This window comes from Theropithecus gelada, chromosome 1 (assembly GCF_003255815.1).
Source record: "Theropithecus gelada isolate Dixy chromosome 1, Tgel_1.0, whole genome shotgun sequence".
Taxonomy (NCBI): Eukaryota; Metazoa; Chordata; class Mammalia; order Primates; family Cercopithecidae; genus Theropithecus; species Theropithecus gelada.
The window spans coordinates 15,750,579-15,774,375 of record NC_037668.1 but is presented as its reverse complement, the minus strand read 5'-3'; the positions used below and the strand labels follow the sequence as shown (position 1 = coordinate 15,774,375).

The following is a 23,797-nucleotide window of genomic DNA, read 5'->3' as shown; positions in this document are numbered from 1 at the left end:
AAATACTTCCTCACAAACACTCATTAATTGGTATATTAGTTTCTTAGGGCAGTGGTTAATTAAGTACTACAAAATGAGTGGCTTAAAACAATAGAAATTTATTGTCTCTGAAGGCTAGTGGTTCAAAATTAAGATGTCAGCAGGCTGCGCTCTCTCTCTGACACTGGGCAGAATTCTTCCCTGCCATTTCCTGGTTTCTGGTGGTGCCCATCAATCCTTGATGTTCTTGGCTTGTAGCTGCATCGCTCCAATATCTGCCTATGTTGTCACATGATGTTCTCCCTGTGCTTCTCTCCAGTTTTCCAGTTTCTCTCTCTTTTTTTTTTTTTTTGGAGACAGAGTCTTGCTGTCTTGCCCAGGTTGGAGTGCAATGGTGTGGTCTCGGCTCACTGCAACCTCTGCCTCCTGGGTTCAGGCGATTCTCCTGCCTCAGACTCCCAAGTAGCTGGGATTACAGGTGCCCACCACCATACCTGGCTAATTTTTACTATTTTTAGTATAGACAGGGTTTTACCATATTGGCCAGGTTCATCTTGAACTCCTGACCTCAAGGGATCTGTCTGCCTCGGCCTCCCAAAGTGCTGGGATTACAGGTGTGAGCCAGTGTACCCAGCCAGTTTCCCTCTTCTTATATGGACACCAGTTATATTGGATGATTAAGGCCCACCCCAGTGAACTCATTTTAACTTGATTATATCAGCAAAGACCCTATCTCCAAATAAGGTCACATGCACATGTACTGGAGGTTAGGGCTTCAACACATCTTTTTGGGATGCATAATTTAACCCATAACAATTACCAAGGGAAAACTTTATAATGGACAAACCTGGAAGATGCCACATTAATCAGAATATCAAGGGGAACATTCCCAGTAGTGAGATAAACCAAACTTGTATGCCATCTGACGAGACGAAACATGAAGAACACAGAATCACTTTAGTGATATTCCTTCTAAAGATGCATAATCTCAATCTGATCACAAAGAAATATCAAATAAACTCAAACTGGGAAACATTATACAAAATATTTGACTTGTAATCTTCAAACACATTTAGGTCATGAAAATCAAGGAGAAAGCTAAGAAACTGTTTCAGATCAAAGGAAAATTAAGAGATGACAACCGAATGCAACTTGTGATTCTGGATAGCATTTTTCCTATAAAAACTGGCCAATTTGAATAGGTTCTGAGGATTAGATTATAAGTGTGTCAAAGTATCAATTAATTTCCTGATTATATAACTACAACTGGAGGGGCACAGTGGCTCATGCCTGTAATCCCAGCACTTTAAGAGGCTGAGGCAGGTGGATCACCTGAGGTCAGGAGTTTTGAGATCAGTCTGGCCAATACGGCGAAATCCCATCTCTACTAAAAATACAAAAATTGGCCGTCGTGGTGGTGGGCGCCACCACAGTGAGACTCGTCTCTAAATTGAAGTGGCAATTCTAGAACCAAAAAGTAAACCAACTTAGATGGGTTTAACCATAGATAAGATTCAACAGAAACTCTCTCTCTCTCTCTCTCTCTCTCTATATATATATATATATATATTTTTTTTTTTTTTTGAGACGGACTCTCACTCTGTCTCCCAGGCTGGAGTGCAGTGGTGCAATCTTGGCTCACTGCAAGCTCCGCCTCCTGGGTTCACGCCATTCTCCTGCCTCAGCCTCCCGAGTAGCTGGGACTACAGGCGCCCGCCACCATGCCCGGCTAATTTTTTTGTATTTTTTAGTAGAGACAGGGTTTCACCGTGTTAGCCAGGATGGTCTCAATCTCCTGACCTCGTGATCCACCCACCTCGGCCTCCCAAAGTGCTGGGATTACAGGCGTGAGCCACCGCGCCCAGCCTAACAGAATAAAATATTAATGAATTACAAGACTAGTTAGTAGAATATCTAGAAGGAAGCAGAGAGAGAAATAAAAGATGGAAAATTCAGAAAGGACTAAAAAAAAGGCATTTGGAACACAACAATGAGATCTAATATACATACTAATCTGAGTTCCAAGAGGAGAGGAGGGAGATGAAACAGAAACAATAATTGAGATCAACAGCTGAGAATTTTTGAAAATTTATAAAAAACATGAAGCCATGTTATGGGTGAATTATCTCTCTCTGCACTCCCTGACTTATATGTTGAAGTCCTCACCCCTAGAACCCTAGAATTATTTGAAGACAGGATTTCTACAGAGGTAATCAAGTTAAGTGAGGTTATCAGGATGGGCCCTAATCTAATCTGACTGGTATCCTTATAAAAAGGTGAAATCTGGGAGATGGAAGGAGGGAGAAAGAAGGAGGGAGGGAGAGGAAAGGAGGGAGGAAAAGGGAAGGAGAAAGGAAGAGAGGAAGAGAGAGTACATGCAAGCAAAAACTGGAGATAAAACAGAATCTAAAAATTATTTGATTAATAAAAAAAAGCAGAAAAGGAGTAACAAAGAAAAGGACACACAGGACAAATAGAAAGATGGTAGACTTAAACCCAAGCATATCAATAAGCAGACTAAACACCGCAAAGTCAAAGATTTTTCAGACTAGATAAAAAAAATAAATAAATAAAACTAAAACAAGATCCAATTATATGCTGTTTGCAAAAGATATACTTAAATATAAAAACTCATGAGATGCAACTTAGAAGGAAATTTACTGTATTAAATGTATACCTGTCCTAAAAGCTGAAAATCAACCTGCTTATCCATTAGTCAATTCAGGGTTGCGTGGGGGTAGAAAATAAATGATCTAAGACATTTTAATTTATTTTTCCTTTTCTCTCTTCTTTTAATGTACAGAAGGGTCTCACTATGTTGCCCAGACTAATCTTGAACTCCTGGCCCCAAGTGATCTTCCTACCTCAGCCTCCCAAAGTGTTGGAATTACAAGCACGAGCCACTGTGCCCAGCCTAAGACGTTTCTAAACATAAGGACAGACAAAATTTCTCTCTCACAAACACTTTTTTTGGGAAATTAGTTGAGAATGCTCCAGTACAATGAGAGAAACTAAGAAAAAAAGACATGTAATCTGGAAAATAGAGGACTCAACTCAGGACAACAGTTAATAGCTATTTCAGCCTGAGACTTAGAGAATAACCTAAACTGGGGACAGGGAATGAAAATTCAGGTAGGGAGGTCCCAGGGGAAAAGGGAATTCAGAATAGTTGGTGTGACAGAGAATTTAAAAAGGCTATGCAAGGGCAAACAAAGAGAAAACAAAACTCTAGGAAAAAACCAAAACTTCTAGTACGACTATAGTTACCACAAAACCTTGCAATGAACAATGTTTACAGGGTTATAATGTAAGCTTTTAAAAAAATTGTTTTCGAATCTTTAGAGTAGCAAAGAAGAATTAAGTATGATTACAGAATAGAATGTAAATATTACCAACTTTGACAATACAGAAGTAAATATAGTTGGCTGGGCACGGTGGCTGATGCCTATGGTCCTGTCCCTTTGAGAGGCCGAGGCAGGTGGATCACTTCAGGCCAGGAGTTCGAGACGAGCCTGTCAAACACGGTGAAACCCTGTCTCTACTAAAAAACCAAAAATTAGCCAGGCATGATGGCATGCGCCTGTAATTCCAGCTACTCGGGAGGCTGAGGCAGGAGAATCACTTGAACCCAGGAGGTGGAGGTTGCAGTGAGGCCAAGAGAGTGCCACTGCACTCCAGCCTGGGTGACAGAGCGAGACTCCATCTCAAAAAAAAAAGTAAATATAGTTGCTTGAAGCTGGAAAATTGAAGGGTAGATAGATGAAAACTAATGGGAGCAAATAGGGATGCTACTAAGCAAATTTTACGAAGTAGGGAGTCTAGGGTTAATGGTCAAAAAATAGTAAATACAGTCCTTTAATTTATAGATAACAGATTTAAAACAGTCATACAACAAAATTGGGAGAAGGAGAAAGGTGGGTGAGTATAAGCTAAATCCACATCTGTCGTATCAGGAAGTTAACAGCTATTTCTAAAATAGGATAAATCAAGAAAGAACAATATAGGCAAATCATTTACATGTATGGAAGCAAATGCCAGAAAAAAAATAGCAAAATGCGTTAAAAGGGATCGCTTCTAGGAAGTAGGATTGGTGGGACCTACAGTACCATATACTTTCATGACCATACACAGTGATTAAAACTTAAAAAGAAAATTCATTATGAAACAGTTTCTTTCAGAGGTCATTAGACACATGCCCACTTATTCTCTCTCTCCCTTTCTTGGGGGAATAAAAAGAAGTTCCCTGGCTGGGCGCGGTGGCTCACGCCTGTAATCCCAGCACTTTGGGAAGCTGAGATGGGCGGATCACCTGAGGTCAGGAGTTTGAGACCAGCCTGACCAACATGGAGAAACCCGATCTCTACTAAAAATACAAAATTAGCTGGGCATGGTGGTGCATGCCTGTAATCCCAGCTATTTGGGAGGCTGGGCTCAGCAGGGCTAAAGCAGGAGACCCTGTCTCTACTAAAAATATGAAATTAACTAGGTGTGGTGGCACATGCCTGTAATCCAGCTATTCAGAAGGCTGAGGCAGGAGAATCACTTGAACCCGGGAGGCAGAGGTTGGAGCTGAGATCGCACCATTGCACTGCAGCCTAGGCAATAAAAGCGAAACTCCGTCTCAAAAAAAAAAAGTTCCTTAATTCAGTCAATTTACATGAAATTTGGTAACAGGATGTTTCCGTCCAGTCTTCTGATTAAGGAAAAAAGTAAGGCCAGGCACGGTGGCTCACACCTGTAATCCTAGCACTTTGGGAGGCCGAAGTGGGCAGGAGTTCAAGACCAGTCTGACCAATATGCAGAAACCCCACCTCTACTAAAAATACAAAAATTGGGCCAGGTGTGGTGGCTCATGCCTATAATCCCAGCACTTTGTTGGACTGAGGCAGGAGGATCACCTGAGGTCGGGAGTTTGAAGCCAGCCTGACCAACATGGAGAAACCCCATCTCTACTAAGAATACAAAATTAGCCGGGCATGGTGGTGCATGCCTGTAATCCCAGCTACTCAGCAGGGCTAAGGCAGGAGAACTGCTTGAACCTGGGAAGCAGAGGTTGAGGTGGGCTGAGATCATACCACTGCACTCCAGCCTGGGCAACAAGAGCGAAACTCTGTTTCAAAAAAAAAAAAAAAAAAAAGACCCAGGTGTCTTATTCTACCACCACCACTCACTAGCTATATTACCTTATACAACGTTACTAATCCTCGTAATTTCTTCTTCTTCTTTTTTTGTTTTTTTGAGATGGGTCTCACTCTTGTTGGCCAGGCTGGGGTGCAGTGACATGATCACAGCTCACTGCAGCCTGAGATCACACCCAGATAATTTCTGTACTTTTTTGCTAGACACAAGGTTTCACTATGTTGCCCAGGCTGGTCTCAAAGTCCTGGGCTCAAGCAATCCTCCTGCCTCAGCCTCCCAAAGTGCTGGGATTACAACATCTATCCCAAAAGTAATTTCTTCATCTACGATGAGATAAAAAATGCTTATCCTAACAGTTAGATAATGCATGTTAATAATCTCTGAACATAATAACAAGCATTCAGCATAAGACAGCTTTAATTATTACTTACATTGGCCACCACTTTTACTTCTTTGTATTGTGCTTCATAGAAAATTCCAGCATTTTCCAGTGCTTCTGTTAATGAGGGTCCATTTTTCACCTGCTTATCTAATCCATTCACAAATTCTTCCAGCTTGGAGCTTGCCTCTTCAAATTCTTTGGAGAACTTCTTCCCACCTGTTTTATCTAAAATGACATGGGAAGTATTCGTTTCAGGATAAAAAAAAAAAAAAATGTAGTCTTTTGACTTTTGAAGAAAACCTCTCTTTGTGAACATACTCTTGCTGCCTTACTGTGCAATACTCTTAGTTTCATAGTTTTATCTTTTTTTTTTTTTTTTGAGACGGAGTCTTGCTCTGTCACCTAGGCTAGAGTGCAGTGGCGCGGTCTCGGCTCACTGCAAGCTCTGCCTCCCAGGTTCACGCCATTCTCCTGCCTCAGCCTGTAGCTGGGACTACAGGCGCCCGCCACCATGCCCAGCTAATTTTTTGTATTTTTAGTGGAGACGGGGTTTCACTGTGTAAGCCAGAATGGTCTCGATCTCCTGACCTCGTGATCTGCCTGCCTTGGCCTCCCAAAGTTGCTGGGATTACAGGCATGAGCCACCGCACCCGGCCTAACAATTTTATCTTAAAGAAGCTTCTCCAAATTACAAAACCACAAAACAGATTATTAAAATTCTTTACAAAACAGACTCATGTGAATCTGCCAGAGTGAAGGCACTTGTAACTAAGGTAAAGAAAAGAAAGTTCAACTAAAAGAGTTTGGTGATTACTTATTTTCTTCACAAATTGGATTCTACACTGCTACTTACTTAGGAATAACAGAATGAAGCTCAATTCTATTCACTTATACCATAACTTTTGCATTACAGAAGGCAGTAAGATGTTATCTCTTAAACAAGAAAAGTAACGTTCAGAAAAGTAAAAATAAAGTGACCTCTGTATGAACACAATAAAAGTTATTCTTTCCTATCTGAAAAAGATTCGTGGTAATTCAGTACATCTACTTCTTTCCCAGTGACTGGCAGAATACGGCTTTGGATGTGAGTATAAATTTTGGCTTTGCCTCTTACCAGCTGTGTAACTTGGGCAAGCTACTAATCTCCTTACGAGACCTCAGATTTCTCATGTGATAAAATAGAGATTTTTAGCATGTTTTCTGTTATGATGATTGAATTAGATAATATATGTTAAATTAATTATTTGTTTAAAAAAATGTTTTCTTTAGAGACGGTCTCTTCTGTCACCCAGGCCGGAGTGCAGTGGCATGATCACAGTTCACTATAGCCTCGACCTCCTGGGGTCAAACAATCTGCTTGCCTCAGCCTCCCGAGCAGCTAGGACTACAGGTGTGTGCCACCAAGTACATTAATTTTTAAATTTTTTTGTAGAGGCAGGGTCTCATTATGTTGCCCAGGCTAGTCTCAAACTCCTGGTCTCAAGCAATCCTCCTGCCCTGGCTTCCCAAAGAGTTGAGATTATAGGCACTGTGCCTGGTCTGTTAAATTTAAAGTATGGTACAGGAATAAAATTGGTGCCAAAATTAATAGCTAGTAGTCATTTACTTATTATCTCAAAAATATTCATCAAATATCTATTATGTGCCAAGTATAGCTCTAGGTGCCAGTGTATAGCAATGAACAAATCAATATAATTTCTGCCTTCATGAGGCTTACATTATAATAAATTATTAGTATGATTTACAATTTACAATGCAAGGAAAAGAGATGGTCTAACTAGATTTTATGAGGCATCAGAGTAACTTCATTGAAGAGCATACCCATACCAAGTAACCACACATGTGAAATACAACTGTCTATATATATAACCCAATACACCAAGAAAGTACTAGAAATGAGAAAGATAGAATTTACTTACGAAATTTATATGCATGAAACAACTACCTGGGAAACCAGAGGTGCCACAACTATTTTCTACCCAAGGCTCTCCTTATGAGGTAAACCAGTATGATTACCGGAAAAATGAGATATGGAAAGAAAATCTGACTTATTCTAAAAGGATGTAAGCATTACCTTTCAAGCATTTGAGAGTTTCTGTGCTGCACACATCCACCCTCATAGTTGACAACTGCTTTTCCTTCAGTTCTATCTGATCTTCTGAGCGCTTGTATAGCAACAGCTCTTCAATTAGGGCCTGAGACTAAACACAGACCAGAGTCATATTTCATTTACAAGATCATTCAATTATTCTCATTCTATCTCTCCCTGTTTTATAAAACAAAACAAAACAAAACAAAAACAAAAACAAAACCCTAAAGTTTAACAAAACCCTGGGAGGAAAAAACTTTTCACTTTTTCTCACAGTCACAGATATTAATGATCAATTCTCATGTCAAAATCATGTTTAGTTATAGACTTTAAAAGATCCTTTTCCTTAATTATACAAAGCTAATTTATGGATACAGAGTTAAGACTAAAACAGACAAAGGTCCACTTACAAAGCCTCTTTAAATTTTAATTACATAAACATAGCCTTCTGTAAGCAAATTCTAATTTAGAAAGAGTTTCACAGGAAAATAAACTCTCTTGCTGGCATAAATTGAATACAGAACTCAGCTGATAATAGATATACTGGAAGAAGGTTATGTCTACCATTAGGGGAACAGATAAAACACCAAGCAATCTAATCCCAATCTGGGTTCCTTTAGAACAGTTCCCGCATGTTTAAAACATGACAGGTGTAACTGAATACAAATAAATCTTATTGGACTATACAGGAAACTATAATACAAAAGGGGTGAATAATACTTTGCTGTATTAAACAAATTCTGTAACTTACTCGAAATTCCGCAACTATCTTAGACTTGAGAGCAGCTTTTGGATTTGTAGATGCTGTTGGAATTAAACAAAAGGTCATTAAGAATACAGACACAAAAAGTTGACTAATAGGAAAAATTTTAGCTCTATAGTTAAGGATATACTCTGAACATATGGCAACATGCACATTTAAGTCATAATTCCTAAAATAAATAATGGACTAGGAAATGTGAATACTCCTAAACGTGGTCAATGTAAAAATATGCTATTTAGACAGACCTAATCTACTTACCTCCAACAGACCCTTGAAGTCATAAAGTCCTAGAATTATTGATTTGGAGACACCGAGATACATCAAGTACCTTTATTTCCTAGTGTGGGTGTAAGAGGATCTAAATACCTCAAATTAAGAGTGTTCAGGAACAGGACATCCAATTAATCCTGAGCACTGGCTGAAGAAAATTAGTGACAAATAACTCTATTCCTATATATTTATCCTTTGAATTTCTTTTTCTGCTGACTCAATTCATAGCAAAAATAGGCAAGGAAACTTCTAGGTATATTAACACTGTGGTTGAACTTTGGCTGAAATGACGACTCTTGTTGTTCCTAAGCATGCAACTTATGACCAAAAGGATGTCTGAGGACTCCCTTAATCATGATGGATACCATATGCTCGCTGGAGCAAAACCATCCCAAGTGTCTTGTTTTACCTCCCAATTCTCACTCTCTTTTACTTTGTTCCCTCCATACCTTCAAGTCTTTCTCAATATTCCTCAGTTTGCCCACAGCAGCCTATCACATGCAGTATTCCATTCCCTTGATCTCATGCTGGGTAAATACGATAAATATAACAGGAGCTCCCATTACAGAATGAGCTTCTGGCCAGGATCTGAGGCCCACGTCTAATTTGGTAGAGTATATCCCCCAAATCTGGAGATTTCATGGTTCCCACAGAAATGCTTCTTAATGCCTAGTCTCCTCTTCAGATCTGTTGTTTAATGCCAGCTGCCTCTAACGTCATATATCCTTGAACCTGAAAATTAGCCTGGACACTATCAAGTATTTTTTTCTTCTTTCAATCCCCCAACTACTCTTGAATCTTCACTCAATTAAACCCTTTTCTGCATTTCCTTTGTCTTAAAGTGTAGTTTTTGTTTGCTTTTTTTTTTAAGAAGTAACTCCATGATGGCTTGTTTATCATAGGTCACTGGGAGCCTCCCAGGCCTGGAAAACAGGCTTGCCCATGGTTTATGCCAGGTACGATGTCAAATGGTCTACATTTTCTTCTGCTCCAAAAAGAGGAGGTAATTTTATATTAGTTGAGATTTTGTTCCTTACTTTGTGATTTCTTCCACTGCTTATTCGGTTGTTTGTTCAGATTTTCTTTCAGCTGCTTCTGAGTTTTGAAAGTGGTACCTGGAAAACATTTCAGTTTTTGCAATCTGGCATTATGGGAAGCTGTTCTGTCTGTCCACTTCAGTGCCAAAGTTGCAGCATGAAAAAAGGCAATCCGAGACTGTGTGTTGTTTCTTTCTTTCCTTTTCTTTCATTTTTATGAAAAAATAGAAATTCCTACCCGATCTAAGAAGCTGTCAAATAAACACGATTATCATCATCAGTGAAATTACCAATTCTGAAAAGAATAGGGAAGGAGGCTTAAAAATACCAATTAACAAATTAAAATGAAGAATTTAACAGCTTCTTAGAAGATGCCATTTTTAAAGCAAATTTCTAGTCAAATGACGGTCATGGTAGCAGATTATCACCAACTTCTACTCAATAACTTAATTACAAGCATATACATAAGAATTAAATTCTTTTTAACAAAACAGTACACAACTTACTGTAAATCTAAATCAAAAGACAGTCTAAAGACTGCCAATATATGCTTACTACCAAACAGCTTAGTAAGAATTGACACCCTGTGAAAAATTCTCCAACAGTAAGGGCACAGGGCAGTATTTATTAACACAAACAATGAACCATTTGAAACACTCAATGCAAATGCAGGAAAATAACCAGATGGCTATCACCACTTAATATGCTTGACTTTTGTTATCACTAAAAAACAAAATCCAACCTCATCCCTAAAACCAATTCTATTTACATTTTAATTCAAACAGATCTAGGTTTCTCAAAAGTATTTAATTTTAAAAAAATAGGGCTAGATTCAAAACTTAATTTTTCACTATTATACAACATGACCACATCTATAAAATTATGTAATTGTAAAGACTGACTCAAAATTTTCTTTTAGGAGAGAAAAAAGACACTTACTCAAAGCTTCTCTCAATGCCACAATCATCTCTTCTGGGTATACATTTCTATCTTCCCAGATTTTAAAGATTCGTTCTACAGACTTAGAGACAGATGGATCCCTGAAAACAAAGAAAAAGTAATACAGACTATAAAAACCTTGACTTCTATTCCAAACTAGAAATCTGAAAATAAAGTTATCAATAAAATTATTTTCCAAATTTCTTCTGATGTTTATTTCAAAACTTTTTTTCTATAATATCCAGGACTAAAGAAATCTTAAACTTTAAGGATTTTAAGAATCTTAAATTACCAATTCAACACTTTTATAAATGACATAGATGAAACTACAGATGACATACTGAGAGCTTTTTGATGGATATGAACTTGAGAGGGCTGGGAATGTGTGGACACAACGGGAATTCTAAAAGAGATTGAAAAACCTGGTCTAAAACACAATTATAGTAGTACTGAATAAGAAGACAAGGTTTAGCAATGCTATATTTTTTCATTTTTTAAAGGTTTAGAAAAAAAATCTTGAATCAATCACATACTGTAACATGTTTTCTAAAAGACTATTACATAATACTATGAGAATACACAATAAGAATGAGGGAAGTAAAGGGTATTGGTTTATTCTGGCTGGATCACAGATGAGCTTCTGGTTCAAGTTGGCTATCTAACTTTAAAAAATGTTGGCTGGGCACAGTGGCTCACGCCTGCCACCCCAGCACTTTGGGAGGCTGGGGTGGATGGACTGCCTAAGGTCAGGAGTTCGAGACCAGTCTGGCCAACTTTGAAAGGCCGAGCTGGGAAAACCACTTGAGCTTGGAAGTTTAAGACCAGCCTGGTATACAGAGAGAGACCTCATCTCTACTAAAAATGAAAAAATTAGCCACATGTGGTGGCACACATTTGTAGTATCTCCTACATGGGAGCCTGAGGCAAGAGAATCGCTTGAGCCCAGGAGATCCAGGCTGTAGTGACCGGTGATCATAACACTGCAACCCAGCCTGGGCCACAAAGCAAGACCCTGTCTCAAAAAAAAAAAAGAAAAAAAAAGTTAAAGTAGAAGTGAATGAGAAATAATTACCAATAAAATTAATAATTTAAGATTTTAATTATGTTTTGTGAAATGTAGAAGAAATATAAAAAAACAATGCAGAAAGGGCATAACCGTTGTCAGGAAGAGGAATCAAACTGGTGTATCTCAGGAAGCAAAACAAGGACAAAAGTATGAAGCCATAGGGAAAAGAAATTTTATTCTAACAGATCTGCCAAAGAACAGAAACCATTCTAATAATTTAATAGATCTGTCAAAAGACAAAACAGGAATTTAACCTCTCCTTAAGTGAATCCACCAAACCATGTGGAGATTGAAGTATATGATTCAAAAAAAAAAAAAAAAAAAAAAAATGCTATGTCAAATGTAAGGCCTCTTTCAAGGATGAGAGTCTATGAATCCATAACATCATGTATTCACAAAGAATTTTTTTTCTTGCCTAAGAATGGCTTATGTAAGAAACAGAGAAAATTGTATTAAACCTTCTAATTTTCTTTTTTTTTTTTGAGACAGGGTCTCACTCAGTTGTCCAGGCTGAACTATGGTGGCGTGACCTTGGCTCACAGCAGCCTCAACCTCCTGGGCTCAAGTGATCCACCTGCATGTAACATGTTTTACTGCAATATTTGCTTTATTGTGGTGGACTGGAAGTGAAACCTCAATATCTCCAAGGTATGCCTGACTATGCGTGTAACTGGTTTCAAATACAATGCTAACATTTATAGAAGAAAAAGACTGTAAGATAGTAATACTGAAATTGTTATCTTAAAAAAAAAAAAAAAGGAAATTGTTATTTTGTAAATCTCCATTTGGTGAAAGTGAGTGAATTTTTCTTTATACTTTTCACAATTTTCTGTGCTCTATAATGTTTAGATATGACCAGGCACGGTGGCTCACGCCTGTTAATCCCAGCACTTTGGGAGGCCGAGTCCGGTGGATCAAGAGGTCAGGAGATCGAGACCATCCTGGCCAACATGGTGAAACGCCGTCTCTACTAAAAATACAAAAATTAGCTGGGCATGGTGGTGCATGCCTGTAATCCCAGCTACTCGGGATGCTGAGGCAGGAGAATTGCTTGAACCAGGGAGTCGAAGGTTGCAGTGAGCTGAGACTGCACCACTGCACTCCAGCCTGGAGAGAGAGCGAGACTCCGTTTAAAAAAAAAAAAAAAAAGTTTAGATATGTAAGTACTTACCATTGTGTTACAGTTGCCTATAGTATTCAATACAGTGACATGCAGTGCAGGTTTACAGCCGAAGAGCAATAGGCTACACAATATAGCTTCGGTTTTTAGTAGGCTATACCATCTACGTTTATGTAAGTACACTCCATGATGTTCACAGGATAAAATTCCCTAATGACGCATTTCTCAGAACATATTCTTTTTTTGTTTTGGAGATTGAGTCTTGCTCTGTCACTGAAGCTGGAGTGCAATGGTGCGATCTCAGCTCACTGCAACTTCTGCCTCCTGGGTTCAAGCAATTGTCCTGCCTCCGCCTCCCGGGTAGCTGGGATTACAGGTGCCTGCCACCATGCCCAGCTAATTTTTTTTTTTTTTTTTTTCCATAGGGACAGGGTTTCACCATGTTGGCCAGGCTGGTCTTGAACTCCCGACCTCAAGTGATCTGCCCACCTTGGCCTCCCGAAGTGCTGGGATTATAGGCGTGAGCCACCGCACCGGGCCTCAGAATATATTGATGTTAAGCAACACATGACTTTTTTTTTTTTTCTTGAGATGAGTCACTCCCAGACCGGAGTGCAGTGGTGCAATCTCCGCTCACTGCAACCTCCGCCTCCCGAGTTCAAGTGATTCTTCCGCCTCAGCTTCCCAAGTAGCTGGGACTACAGGCCCGTGACACCATGCCCGGCTAATTTTTGTATTTTTTTTTTTTTTAGTTGAGACGGGGTTTCACTGTATTGGCTAGGCTGGTCTCGAACTCCTGACCTCATGATCTGCCCGCCTCGGCCTCCCAAAGTGCTGGGGTTACAGATGTGAGCCACGATGCGCGGCTCGACTTTTCTGGTTTTTTTTTTTTTTATAATGAGAGAAAGAATCTCAGCATACAAAAATATAAGAAATGACAATAGGGTCTGTTCTTTCTGGTTAATAAACCTCTAGAAAATTGTAAGGTTTAGGCTGGGCACAGTGGCTCATGCCTGCAGTTCCAGCACATTGGAAGGCTGAAGCTGGCAGATTACTTGAGCCCAGGAGTTTGAGACCAGTCTGGGCAACATGGCGAAACCCTGTCTCGGGAAAAAAATACAAAAACTAGCCAGACGTAGTGGGGCACACCTGTAGTCCTGGCCACTTGGAGGGCTGAGGTGGGAGGATTGCTTGAGACCAGCGGTTCGAGTCTGCAGTGAGCCCTGATCAAGCCACTGCACTCCAGCTTGGGTGACAGAGTAAGACTCTGTCTCTAAAAAACAAACAAATTTTTAAAAAGTTACATTTATACTATACTATAGTCAATTAAGTGTGTAATAGCATTATGTGTTAAAAATAATATACATGTTAGTTAAAAAAATACTTTGTAGCTCAAAAAACCTTAACAATCATCTGAATCTCCAGCAAATCATATTCTTTTTGCTGGTGGAGGGTCTTGCCTTGATGTTGATGGCTGCTGACTGATCATGGTAGTGACTGCTGAAGGCTGAGGTGGCTCTGGCAATTTCTTAAGATAATGAGGTTTGCTACATAAATTGACTCTTCCTTTCACAAAGATTTTTTTTGTAGCATGCAATGTAGCTTGATAGCATTTTGCCCATGTTTCTTTCAAAACTGGAGTCAATCCTCTCAAATTCTGCTGCTGCTCCATTAATGCAATATTCTAAAATCCTTTGTTGTCATTTGAACAATGTCCACAGCATGTTCATCAGTAGATTCCATCTCAAGAAACTCTTTTTTTTTTTTTCTTTGAGACAGAGTCTCACTCTGCTGCCCAGGCTAGAGTATAGTGGCACGAATTCAGCTCACTGCAACCTCTGCCTCCTGGGTTCAAGCAATTCTCCTGCCTCAGCCTCCCGAGCAGCTGGGACTACAGGCACCCACCACCATACCCAGCTAATTTTTTGTATATTTAGTAGCGACGAGGTTTCACCATGTTGCCCAGGCTGGTCTTGAATTCCTGAGCTCAGGCAATCCACCTGCCTCTGCCTCCCAAAGTGCTAGGATTACAGGCGTGAGCTACTGTGCCAGCAAAACCACTTTCTTTGCTCATCCATAAGAAGCAACTCTTCATTTGTTCAAGCTTTATTCATGAGATTATAGCAATTCAGTCCCATCTTTGGGTTCTATTTCCAATTCTAGTTTTCTTGCTATTTCCACCACACCTTTAGTTACTTCCTCCACTGAAGTTTTGAACCCCCTCAAAGACATCCATGAGTGATGGAATCAACTTCTTCCAAACTCCTGTTTTACGTTTTTATAAATATATATTATTTATATATTTTATATATATATAATGTAGGTACATTATAAATGTATATATAATATACATATATATATATTTTTTGGAGACAGAGCGAGTGTCGCTCTGTGGCCAGGCTGGAGGGCAGTGGTGCGATTTCGGCTCACTGCAACCTCTGCCCCCGGGTTCAAGGGATTCTCCTGCCTCAGCCTCCTGAGTAGCTGGAACTGCAGGCGTGCACCACCACACCTGGCGGTATTTTGATCTCTCCCCATGAATCACAAATGTTCTTCATGCCATCTAGAATGGTGAATCCTTTCCAGAAGGTTTTCAATTCCCTTTGCCCAGATCCACAAAAGGAATCACTATTAGTGGCAACATTATAAGACATTATAGCCTTATAATGTCTTTCTTTCTTTTTTTAATAATAGTGACTAGGTCTTGCAATGTTGCCCAAGCTGATCTCGAACTCGTGAGCTCTAGAGATCTTCCCATCTCGGACTCCCAAAGTGCTGGGATTACAGATGTGTGCCACCATGCCCAGCCTGTATTTTTTCTTTTTATTTGAGACAGAGTTTTGCTCTTGTTGCCCACGCTAGAGTGCAATGGTGTCATCTCGGCTCACTGCAACCTCTGCCTCCTGGGTTCAAGCAATTGTCCTGCCTCAGCTTCCTGAGTGGCTGGGATTACAGGTGTGTGCTACCATGCCTGATTTTATATTTTTAGTAGAGACGGGATTTCACCATGTTGGCCAGGCTGGTCTCGAACTCTTGACCTAAGTGATCCACTAGTCCTGGCCTCCCAAAGTGCTGGGATTACAGGCATGAGCCACCATGCCCAGCCCCGTATTTCTTAAATAACAAGAATTGAAAGGTCAAATCACTCGTTTATCCATGGGCAGAATAAATGTTGTGTTAGCAAGCAAGAAAATAACATTAATCTCCTCATACATCAGAGCTCTTGGGTGACCAGGTGCATTGTCAATGAATAATAATATTTTGTAAAGAATCTGTGTGTGTGTGTGTTTTTTTTTCCCTGAACAAGAGCAGGTCTCAACATTGGGCTTAAAATATTCAGCAAACCATGTTGTAAACAGATGTGCTGTCATCCAGGCTTTGTTGTTCCATCTACAGAGCACAGACAGAGTAGATTTAGCATAATTTTTAACAGCCCTAGGATTTGCAGAATTGTACATGAACACTGGCTTCAACTTAAAGTTTCCAGCCAGCTGAATTAGCTCCTAACAAGAGAGTCAGCCTCTGCTTTGAAGGAAGGACTGACTTCTTTCTAGCTATGAAAGTCCTACATGGCATCTTCCAACAGAAGGCTGTTTCATCTACCTCGAAAATCTGCTGTTTAATGGAGTCACCTTCATGAGTGATCCGAGCTGAAGTTCTGGACAACTTGCTGCTGCTTCTACATCAGCACTTGCTGCTTCATCTTACACTTTTGTGTTATAGAGATGACTTCTTTTCTTAAATCTCATTCTCTCAACCTTCATAGAATTGAAAAGAGTTAGGGCCTTGCTCTGTATTAGGCTTTGGCTTTATGTTCTATCTGGCTTGATCTTCTATCCAGGCCACTAACCTTCTCCATATCAGCAATAAAGCTCTTTTGCTTTCTTATCATTCATATGTTCACTACAGTAGCATTTTTAATTTCCTACAAGAACTTTGCATTCACAACCTGGCTAACTGGTGCAAGAGGCCTAGCTTTCAGCCTGTCTTGGCTTTCAACATGCCTTACTCACTTAGCTTAATCTTTTCTAGCTTTTTATTTAAAGTGAAAGACGTGTGACTCTTCCTTTCACTTGAACACTGAGAGGCCACTGTAGGGCTAATAATTGTTCTAATTTCAATATTGTGGTGTCTCAGGGAATAAGGAGGTCCCAGGAGACAGAAAGAGATGGGGAATGGTGGGTTAGTGCAATCAGAAAACACACAACACTTACCAATTAAGTTCACTGTCTTACATGGACGAAGTTAGGAATACATAAAAACAATTATAATAGTAACATCACTGATCACAGATCACCGTAACAGATACCATAAAAATGTGAAATGTTGCAAATATTACCAAAATGTGACACAGAGACATAAATGAGCATATGTTGTTGGAAAAACAGCACCAATAGGCACAGGGTTGCTACAAACCTTCAATTTCTAAAAACAACCACATTACCTGCAATGCACAATAAAACAAAGTATGCCCTAACTCTCTTCACACTCAAAAAATTCTATTCTATTATTTTCACTTAACAAACATTTCCCCATCTTCCAATCAACTCTTTATAAACATTCCTTTCTTTCTTATTTTTTGGAGATAGGGTCTCACTCTGTCACCCAGACTGGAGTGCAGTGGCATGATCTCGGCTCACTGCAACCTCCACCTCCCAGGCTCAAGCGATTCTTCTGCCTCAGCCTCCCAAGTAGCTAGGATTACAGATGTGCGCCACTACCACCTGGCTAATTTTTATATTTTTGGTACAGACAGGTCATGGTTTCACCATGTTGGCCAGGCTGGTCTTGAACTCCTGACCTCAAATAATCCACCCGCCTCAGCCTCCCAAAGTGTTGGGATTACAGGCGTGAGCCACGGTGCCCAGCCCTAAACATTACTTTTAATGACTACACAATACTCCATTAGTATTTATAAATGTATATTTAACATTTCCAAACTTTATTCATAAGGGTTTCTCATATTTTCTATTAAGGCTGTTCTTAAATATCTAAGAACAGCTTTAACTGTTCTTAAAAACTGTTTACATATATATATAGACAGTATCGCTCTGTTGCCCAGGCTGGAGGCAGTTGCACAATCTCAACTCATTGCAACCTTCACCTCCCAGGCTCAAGCAATTTTCCTGCCTCAGCCTCCCCAGTAGCTGGGATTATAAGGCATGCGCCATCATGCCCAGCTAATTTTTGTATTTTTTGGTAGAGACAGGTTTTGCCATGTTGGCCAGGCTGGTCTCGAACTCCTGGCCTCAAGTGATCTGCTTCCCTCAGCCTCCCAAAGTGCTGGGATTATAGGCATGAGCCACCGTGCCTGGCCAGATATTTCATGTATTTTATTGCTAGCGTGACTCACCATCCTTATTGCTAACTTCCCAGAGTAAAACTCACTTATTAAGTCTGTTGATGGTTCAGTGCTTCTTCTTGGTTAAAAAAAAATTATATGCCTCTGTGTGTGTGTGTCATATTATGTATATTACATATATTATACATATATTATATATATTGCTAACCTCCCAGTGTAAAACTCATTTAGAAGTTTGGTGATGGTTCAGTGATTCTTCTTGGTTAAAAAAAAATTACGGTAATCCCAGCACTTTGGGAGGCCAAGGCGGGCAGATCGCGAAGTCAGGAGATCGAGACCATCCTGGCTAACATGCTGAAACCCCGCCTCTACTAAAAATACAAAAAATTAGCTGGGCATTGTGGCAGACGCCTGTAGTCCCAGCTACTTGGGAGGCTGGGGCAGGAGAACGGCGTGAACCCAGGAGGAGGAGCTTGCAGTGAACTGAGATCATACCATTGCACTCCAGACGGAGCAAGACTCCGTCTCAGAGAAAAGAAAAAAATTATGTCTGTGTGTGTGTATATATATAGTGTATCTATATTATTATATATTATATATATACAGAAAAAGAGAGAGAGGGTCTGTTTGTTGATGGTGAATTATCTGTTTTTGTTTCTCTGTTTTTATGTCTTCCTACTTCTTGAAAGTAGTTTTGCTTTGTATGCTAATCTACACTGACAGCTACTTTCTATCAATGCTATAAAAATATTTTTTCACAACTGCCTCTGGCTTCCATTGCCGCTGAGAAGTCTGTCATCAGTTTAATTGTAGTCTTTTTAAAAAAATTTTTTTTATGGGTACACAGATGTGTATCTTTTTGGGGTACATGAGATATGTTGATATAATGTGTAATAATCACATTGGAGTATATAATAGGGTACCCATCACCTCAAACATTTATCATTTCTTTGGGTTACAATCATTCCAATTATACTTCTCCCCCAACCACCTCACCTTGAGACAGGGTCTCACTCTGGTCCCCCAGCCTGGGGTACAGTGGTGCAATCTCGGCTCACTGCAGCCTGGATTGCTCAGGCTTAGGTGATCCTCCCACCTCAGCCTCCTGAGTAGCTGGGACTACAAGCACATGCTACCACACCTGGCTAAATTTTGTGTTTTTTTAGAGAGAGAATCTCACCATGTTGCCCAGGCTGGTCACAGACTCCTTGGCTCAGGCAGTCCTCCCACCTTGGCCTCCCAAAGTGTCAGGATTACACGTGTGAGCCACCATGCCCAGCTCCAATTATTACTCTTTAATTGTAGTCCTTTTATACTGATCTTTTTTTGGCTGCTGTTTTTTAAATCATTTTTTTATTGTGATTAAATATATGTAACATAAAGTGTGCCATTTCAGCCATTAAATGTACAATTCAGTGGCAGTAACTACATTCGCAATGTTGTGCAATTTTCACTATTATTTCCAAAATTTGTCACTACCTCCCTCAGACCTCATCACCTCCCAAAGGCTCCACCTCTTAATACCACCACGTTAAGGACTAGGTTTCAACATATGAATTTTAGGGGGACATAAACATTCAGACCACAGTACTCTGTACCAGTAACTCCCCCTGGCCTCTTTTTCCCAGCTCCTGATAACCTTTAATCTTCTCTCTCTATGGACCTGCCAATTCTAGGTATTTTGATAAATATTTGTCCTTCTGTGTCTGGCTTATTTGTCCTTTTGTGTCTGGCTTATTTCAGCATGTTTTCATGGTTTCAACCATTTCGTAGCATTTATCAGAATTTTCTTTTTTTTTTTTTTTTAAGATTTAGGGTCTTGTTCCATCACCCAGAAGAAAGTGTAATGTCATTCCTTTTTTTTTTTTTTTTTTTTTTTTTGTTGAGACGGAGTCTCGCTGTGTCACCCAGGCTGGAGTGCAGTGGCGCGATCTCGGCTCACTGCAAGCTCCGCCTCCCGGGTTTACGCCATTCTCCTGCCTCAGCCTCCGAGTAGCTGGGACTACAGGCGCCCGCCACCGCGCCCGGCTAGTTTTTTTTTTGTATTTTTAGTAGAGACGGGGTTTCACGGTGTTAGCCACCCGCCTCGGCCTCCCAAAGTGCTGGGATTACAGGCTTGAGCCACCGCGCCCGGCCATCATTCCTTTTTTTAAAAAAAAATTGTGGTAAAATACACGTAAAATTTACCATCTTAACCAATTTTTTAGTGTACGGTTCAACAGTCAAGTACATTCACATTGTTGTGCAACCAAACTCCAAAACTTTATTTTCCCAAATTGATATACTACATCCACTAAACAATAACTTCCAATTCTCCCCTTTCCCCAGCAACCACGATTCTACTTCGTCTCTGAATTTAACTACTGAAGGTGACTGATGTAAGTGGTATCATATAATACTTGTCCTTTTGTGACAGGCGTGTTTCACTTAGCATAATGTTACCAAAGTTCACCCATGTTGCAGCATGTATTAGAATTTCCTTCCTTTTTGGCCGGGTGCAGTGGCTCACGCCTGTAATCCCAGCACTTTGAGAGGCTGAGGTGGGCGGATCACCTAAGGTCAGGAGTTCAAGACTAGCCTGACCAACATGGTGAAACCCTATCTCTACTAAAATACAAAAATTAGCCGGGTATGGTGGCGTGCGCCTGTAATCCCAGCTACTCAGAAGGCTGAGGCAGGAGAATTGCTTGAACCCAGGAAGCGGAGGTTGTAGTGAGCCAAGATTGCGCCATTGAACTCCAGCCAGGGCAACAAGAACAAAACCCCGTCTCAAAAAAAAAAAAAAAAAAAAAAATTTCTTTCCTTTTTAAGACTGAATAATATTCCATGTTTGTATACATCACACTTTGTTTATCCATTCATCCACTGACGAACATGTGGGTTGTTCTTCCTTTTGGCTACTGTCAATAATGCTGCTATGAATATGCCTATACAACTATCTGTTTTAAGTCTCCGTTTCCATTTCTTTTGGGGTATATATCTAGAGGTAGAACTGCTGGATCATGTGGTAATTCTATGTTTAATTTTTGAGGAACCACCAAACTGTTTTCCACAGCAACCGCACCATTTTACATTACTGCGAGAAATGTAAATGGGTTCCAATTTTTCCACACCCTCTCTCAGCCCTGTCATTTTCTAGTTTTTTATTTGTTTTGAATTATAATTACCCCAGTAGATGTAAACTTTGGATGTTTTTAAAACTGCTTGTTTTATAATTTCATTACAATAACTAGGTATAAAATTTTTATTTATGCTATTTAGTATATGTTATTGCTTCCTTTATCTTAGATTCATATTTTTTATCACTTTTAAGGTGTTCTCAGCCAGTGTTATCTTTTTTTTTTTGAGACAGAGTTTCGCTCTTGTTGCCCAGCCTGGAGTACAATGGCGTGATCTTGGCTCACCGCAACCTCCACCTCCCGGTTCAAGTGATTCTCCCACCTCAGCCTCCCAACTGGCTGGATTACAGGCATGCACCACCAGGTCTGCTAATTTTGTATTTTTAGTACAGACGGGGTTTCTCCATGTTGGTCAGGCTAGTCTCGAACTCCCGACATCAGGTGATCTGCCTGCCCTGGCCTCCCAAAGTGCTGGGATGACAGGCATGAGCCACCATGCTCGGCCAAACAGTGTTATCTTCTAAATCACTCAAAAGTTCTCTCCTTTTGTACAGAATCTCCCAGGCTCAAGTGATCCACCCACCTCAGCCTCCTGAGTAGCTGGGACTATAAGTACACACCACCACACCTGCCTAATTTGTATTTTTTTGTGGAAATGAGGTCCCACTATGTTGCCCAGGTTGGTCTCAAACTCCTGGGCTCAAGTGATTCTCCCACCTTGGTCTCACAAAGTGCTGGGATTACAGGTGTGAGCCACCACACCTGGCCTTCATTCTTCATTTTCTCCACTCCTTATTTCTCCTGTTGCATTCTGATTTCTTCAGAACTACATTCTTCTGTATTCTCTTTTCTTTCAAGAGTTCCTATAGATTATTTTTTTCAATCTGTCCAATATCTTACCTGTTGTTCATTTTGTTATTCCATTTAATCCTTCTCTAACATTTCATATACATTGCTTTATACATTCTGTCTGGTAATTCCAATCTCTGAAACTCATTTTGGGAGGAACTAAATCGACAGATTCTCAATTGTGGTGGTTTGTTTTTCTGTGTGTTCAGAGATCTTTCACTGTGAGCACGTTTGTCTGATCTTAACCTATGGGATTCCTTGTGGCCTAAATAGAAAATATGTTCATATAGAGAAAATATATCTCAGAAGCCAGGGGGAGCTAATTACCCAAGAGCACATTTGCCCTTCTCCAGAGCCTAGTTTAAATGCCAAGATCACAAAATATTAATGTTATCAGCATGTTGGTTAATGTTGGCTTTGCCATTCTAATACATCCACTGTTTTTGGTTCTGCTTAAGTTTTGTCAAGGACATAGGTATTTTGTAACAAAATGACTCCTTGGAATAGATGGTTGACTCTTCTGCCAGAAGTCAAGTCATAATTATATATAAACGTCTGTTTCTTCAACTAGACTACAGAACTTCTTCAAAACAATGATTACAACTTATTCATTGTTGTTTCTTTGCTGTTACTAAATAGTAGCTGAATGAATGACAACAGGATATTATCGTTTTCTTTTTTTTTTCCTTTTTGAAACAGGTCTCACACTTTGGGAGGTTGAGGTGGGAGGACAGCTTAAGGCCAGGAGTTCGAGACCAGCGTGGGCAACATGGCGAAACCCTGCCTTTACAAAAAATACAAAAATTAGCCAGGTATGGTTGCATGCACCTGCAGTCTTAGCTTTCTGGGGAGCTGAGGTAGGAGGACTACTTGAAACCTGGAGGTCAAGGCTGCAGTGAGCCGTGATCGTGCCACCGTACTCCAGCCTGGGAGGTTACAAAGCCACTACTGGCTGGGCGTGGTGGCTCACGCCTGTAATCCCAACACTTCGGGAGGCTGAAGCAGGTGGATTACCTGAGGTTGGGAGTTCGAGACCAGCCTGACCAACTTGGAGAAACCCCGTCTCTACTAAAAATACAAAATTAGCCGGGTGTTGTGGCGCATGCCTATAATCCCGGCTACTCAGGAGATTGAGGCAGGAGAATTGCTTGAACCCGGGAGGCAAAGGTTGTGGTGAGCAGAGATCGCACCATTGCACTCCAGCCTGGACAACAAGAGCAAAACTCCAGTTAAAAAAAAAAAGCCACTACTGACCACAATGTCAATTTTCACAGAATTTATAATCACCACAAACCATGTAACATGCTTAGTTACATAACCTTTTGTTCTTTGATTTTTAAGTTAAAAAAAAATTTTGGCTGACTTTGTAGAATTGCTAGGATGTTCAACAGCGACCTTATAGAATTGCTAGGATGTTCAACAGATGCTTTCTTTGCTAGTGACACCCCCCTTACTCTTATAACAGGAAGGTACTAGCAAATTATTTCAAAGGATAAAGTTGATAAAGTACAAGAGGAGGTGTCCAGATGTCACAGTTACGTAAAACTAAACACCATAATCTTGTATCTCACTCAGAGGAGTCTCTTTCCTTTATCAATACCTCATTACTGGGAAGTCATCAGAATAATGCGCTATCTTACAGGTCCTTAGTAACATCTGCTAAATGTCTGAATAAAAGACTAAGTAATGGGTTGACTCAGGCCAGGTAGCATACACCTATAGTGCCAGCTACTTGGGAGGCTG

General features: G+C 40.1%; 1 protein-coding gene across 3 annotated transcripts in view; it reads right to left on the bottom strand.

The window, feature by feature from the left end:
* Positions 1–23,797, bottom strand: part of RPRD2 (regulation of nuclear pre-mRNA domain containing 2) — a 118,897-nt gene that overhangs the window by 25,117 nt on the left and 69,983 nt on the right. For 2 of the 3 annotated variants that reach the window (XM_025394565.1, XM_025394572.1), the window contains exons 3-6: positions 10,599–10,699; positions 8,341–8,393; positions 7,575–7,701; positions 5,550–5,725 (exon numbers count right to left, since the gene is read on the bottom strand). In XM_025394565.1, the coding sequence (XP_025250350.1) occupies positions 5,550–5,725; positions 7,575–7,701; positions 8,341–8,393; positions 10,599–10,699 (457 nt within the window). Of the gene's footprint in view, positions 1–5,549; positions 5,726–7,574; positions 7,702–8,340; positions 8,394–9,659; positions 9,738–10,598; positions 10,700–23,797 lie in introns of all 3 variants that reach the window. The other variant, XM_025394560.1, reaches the window with a different exon arrangement.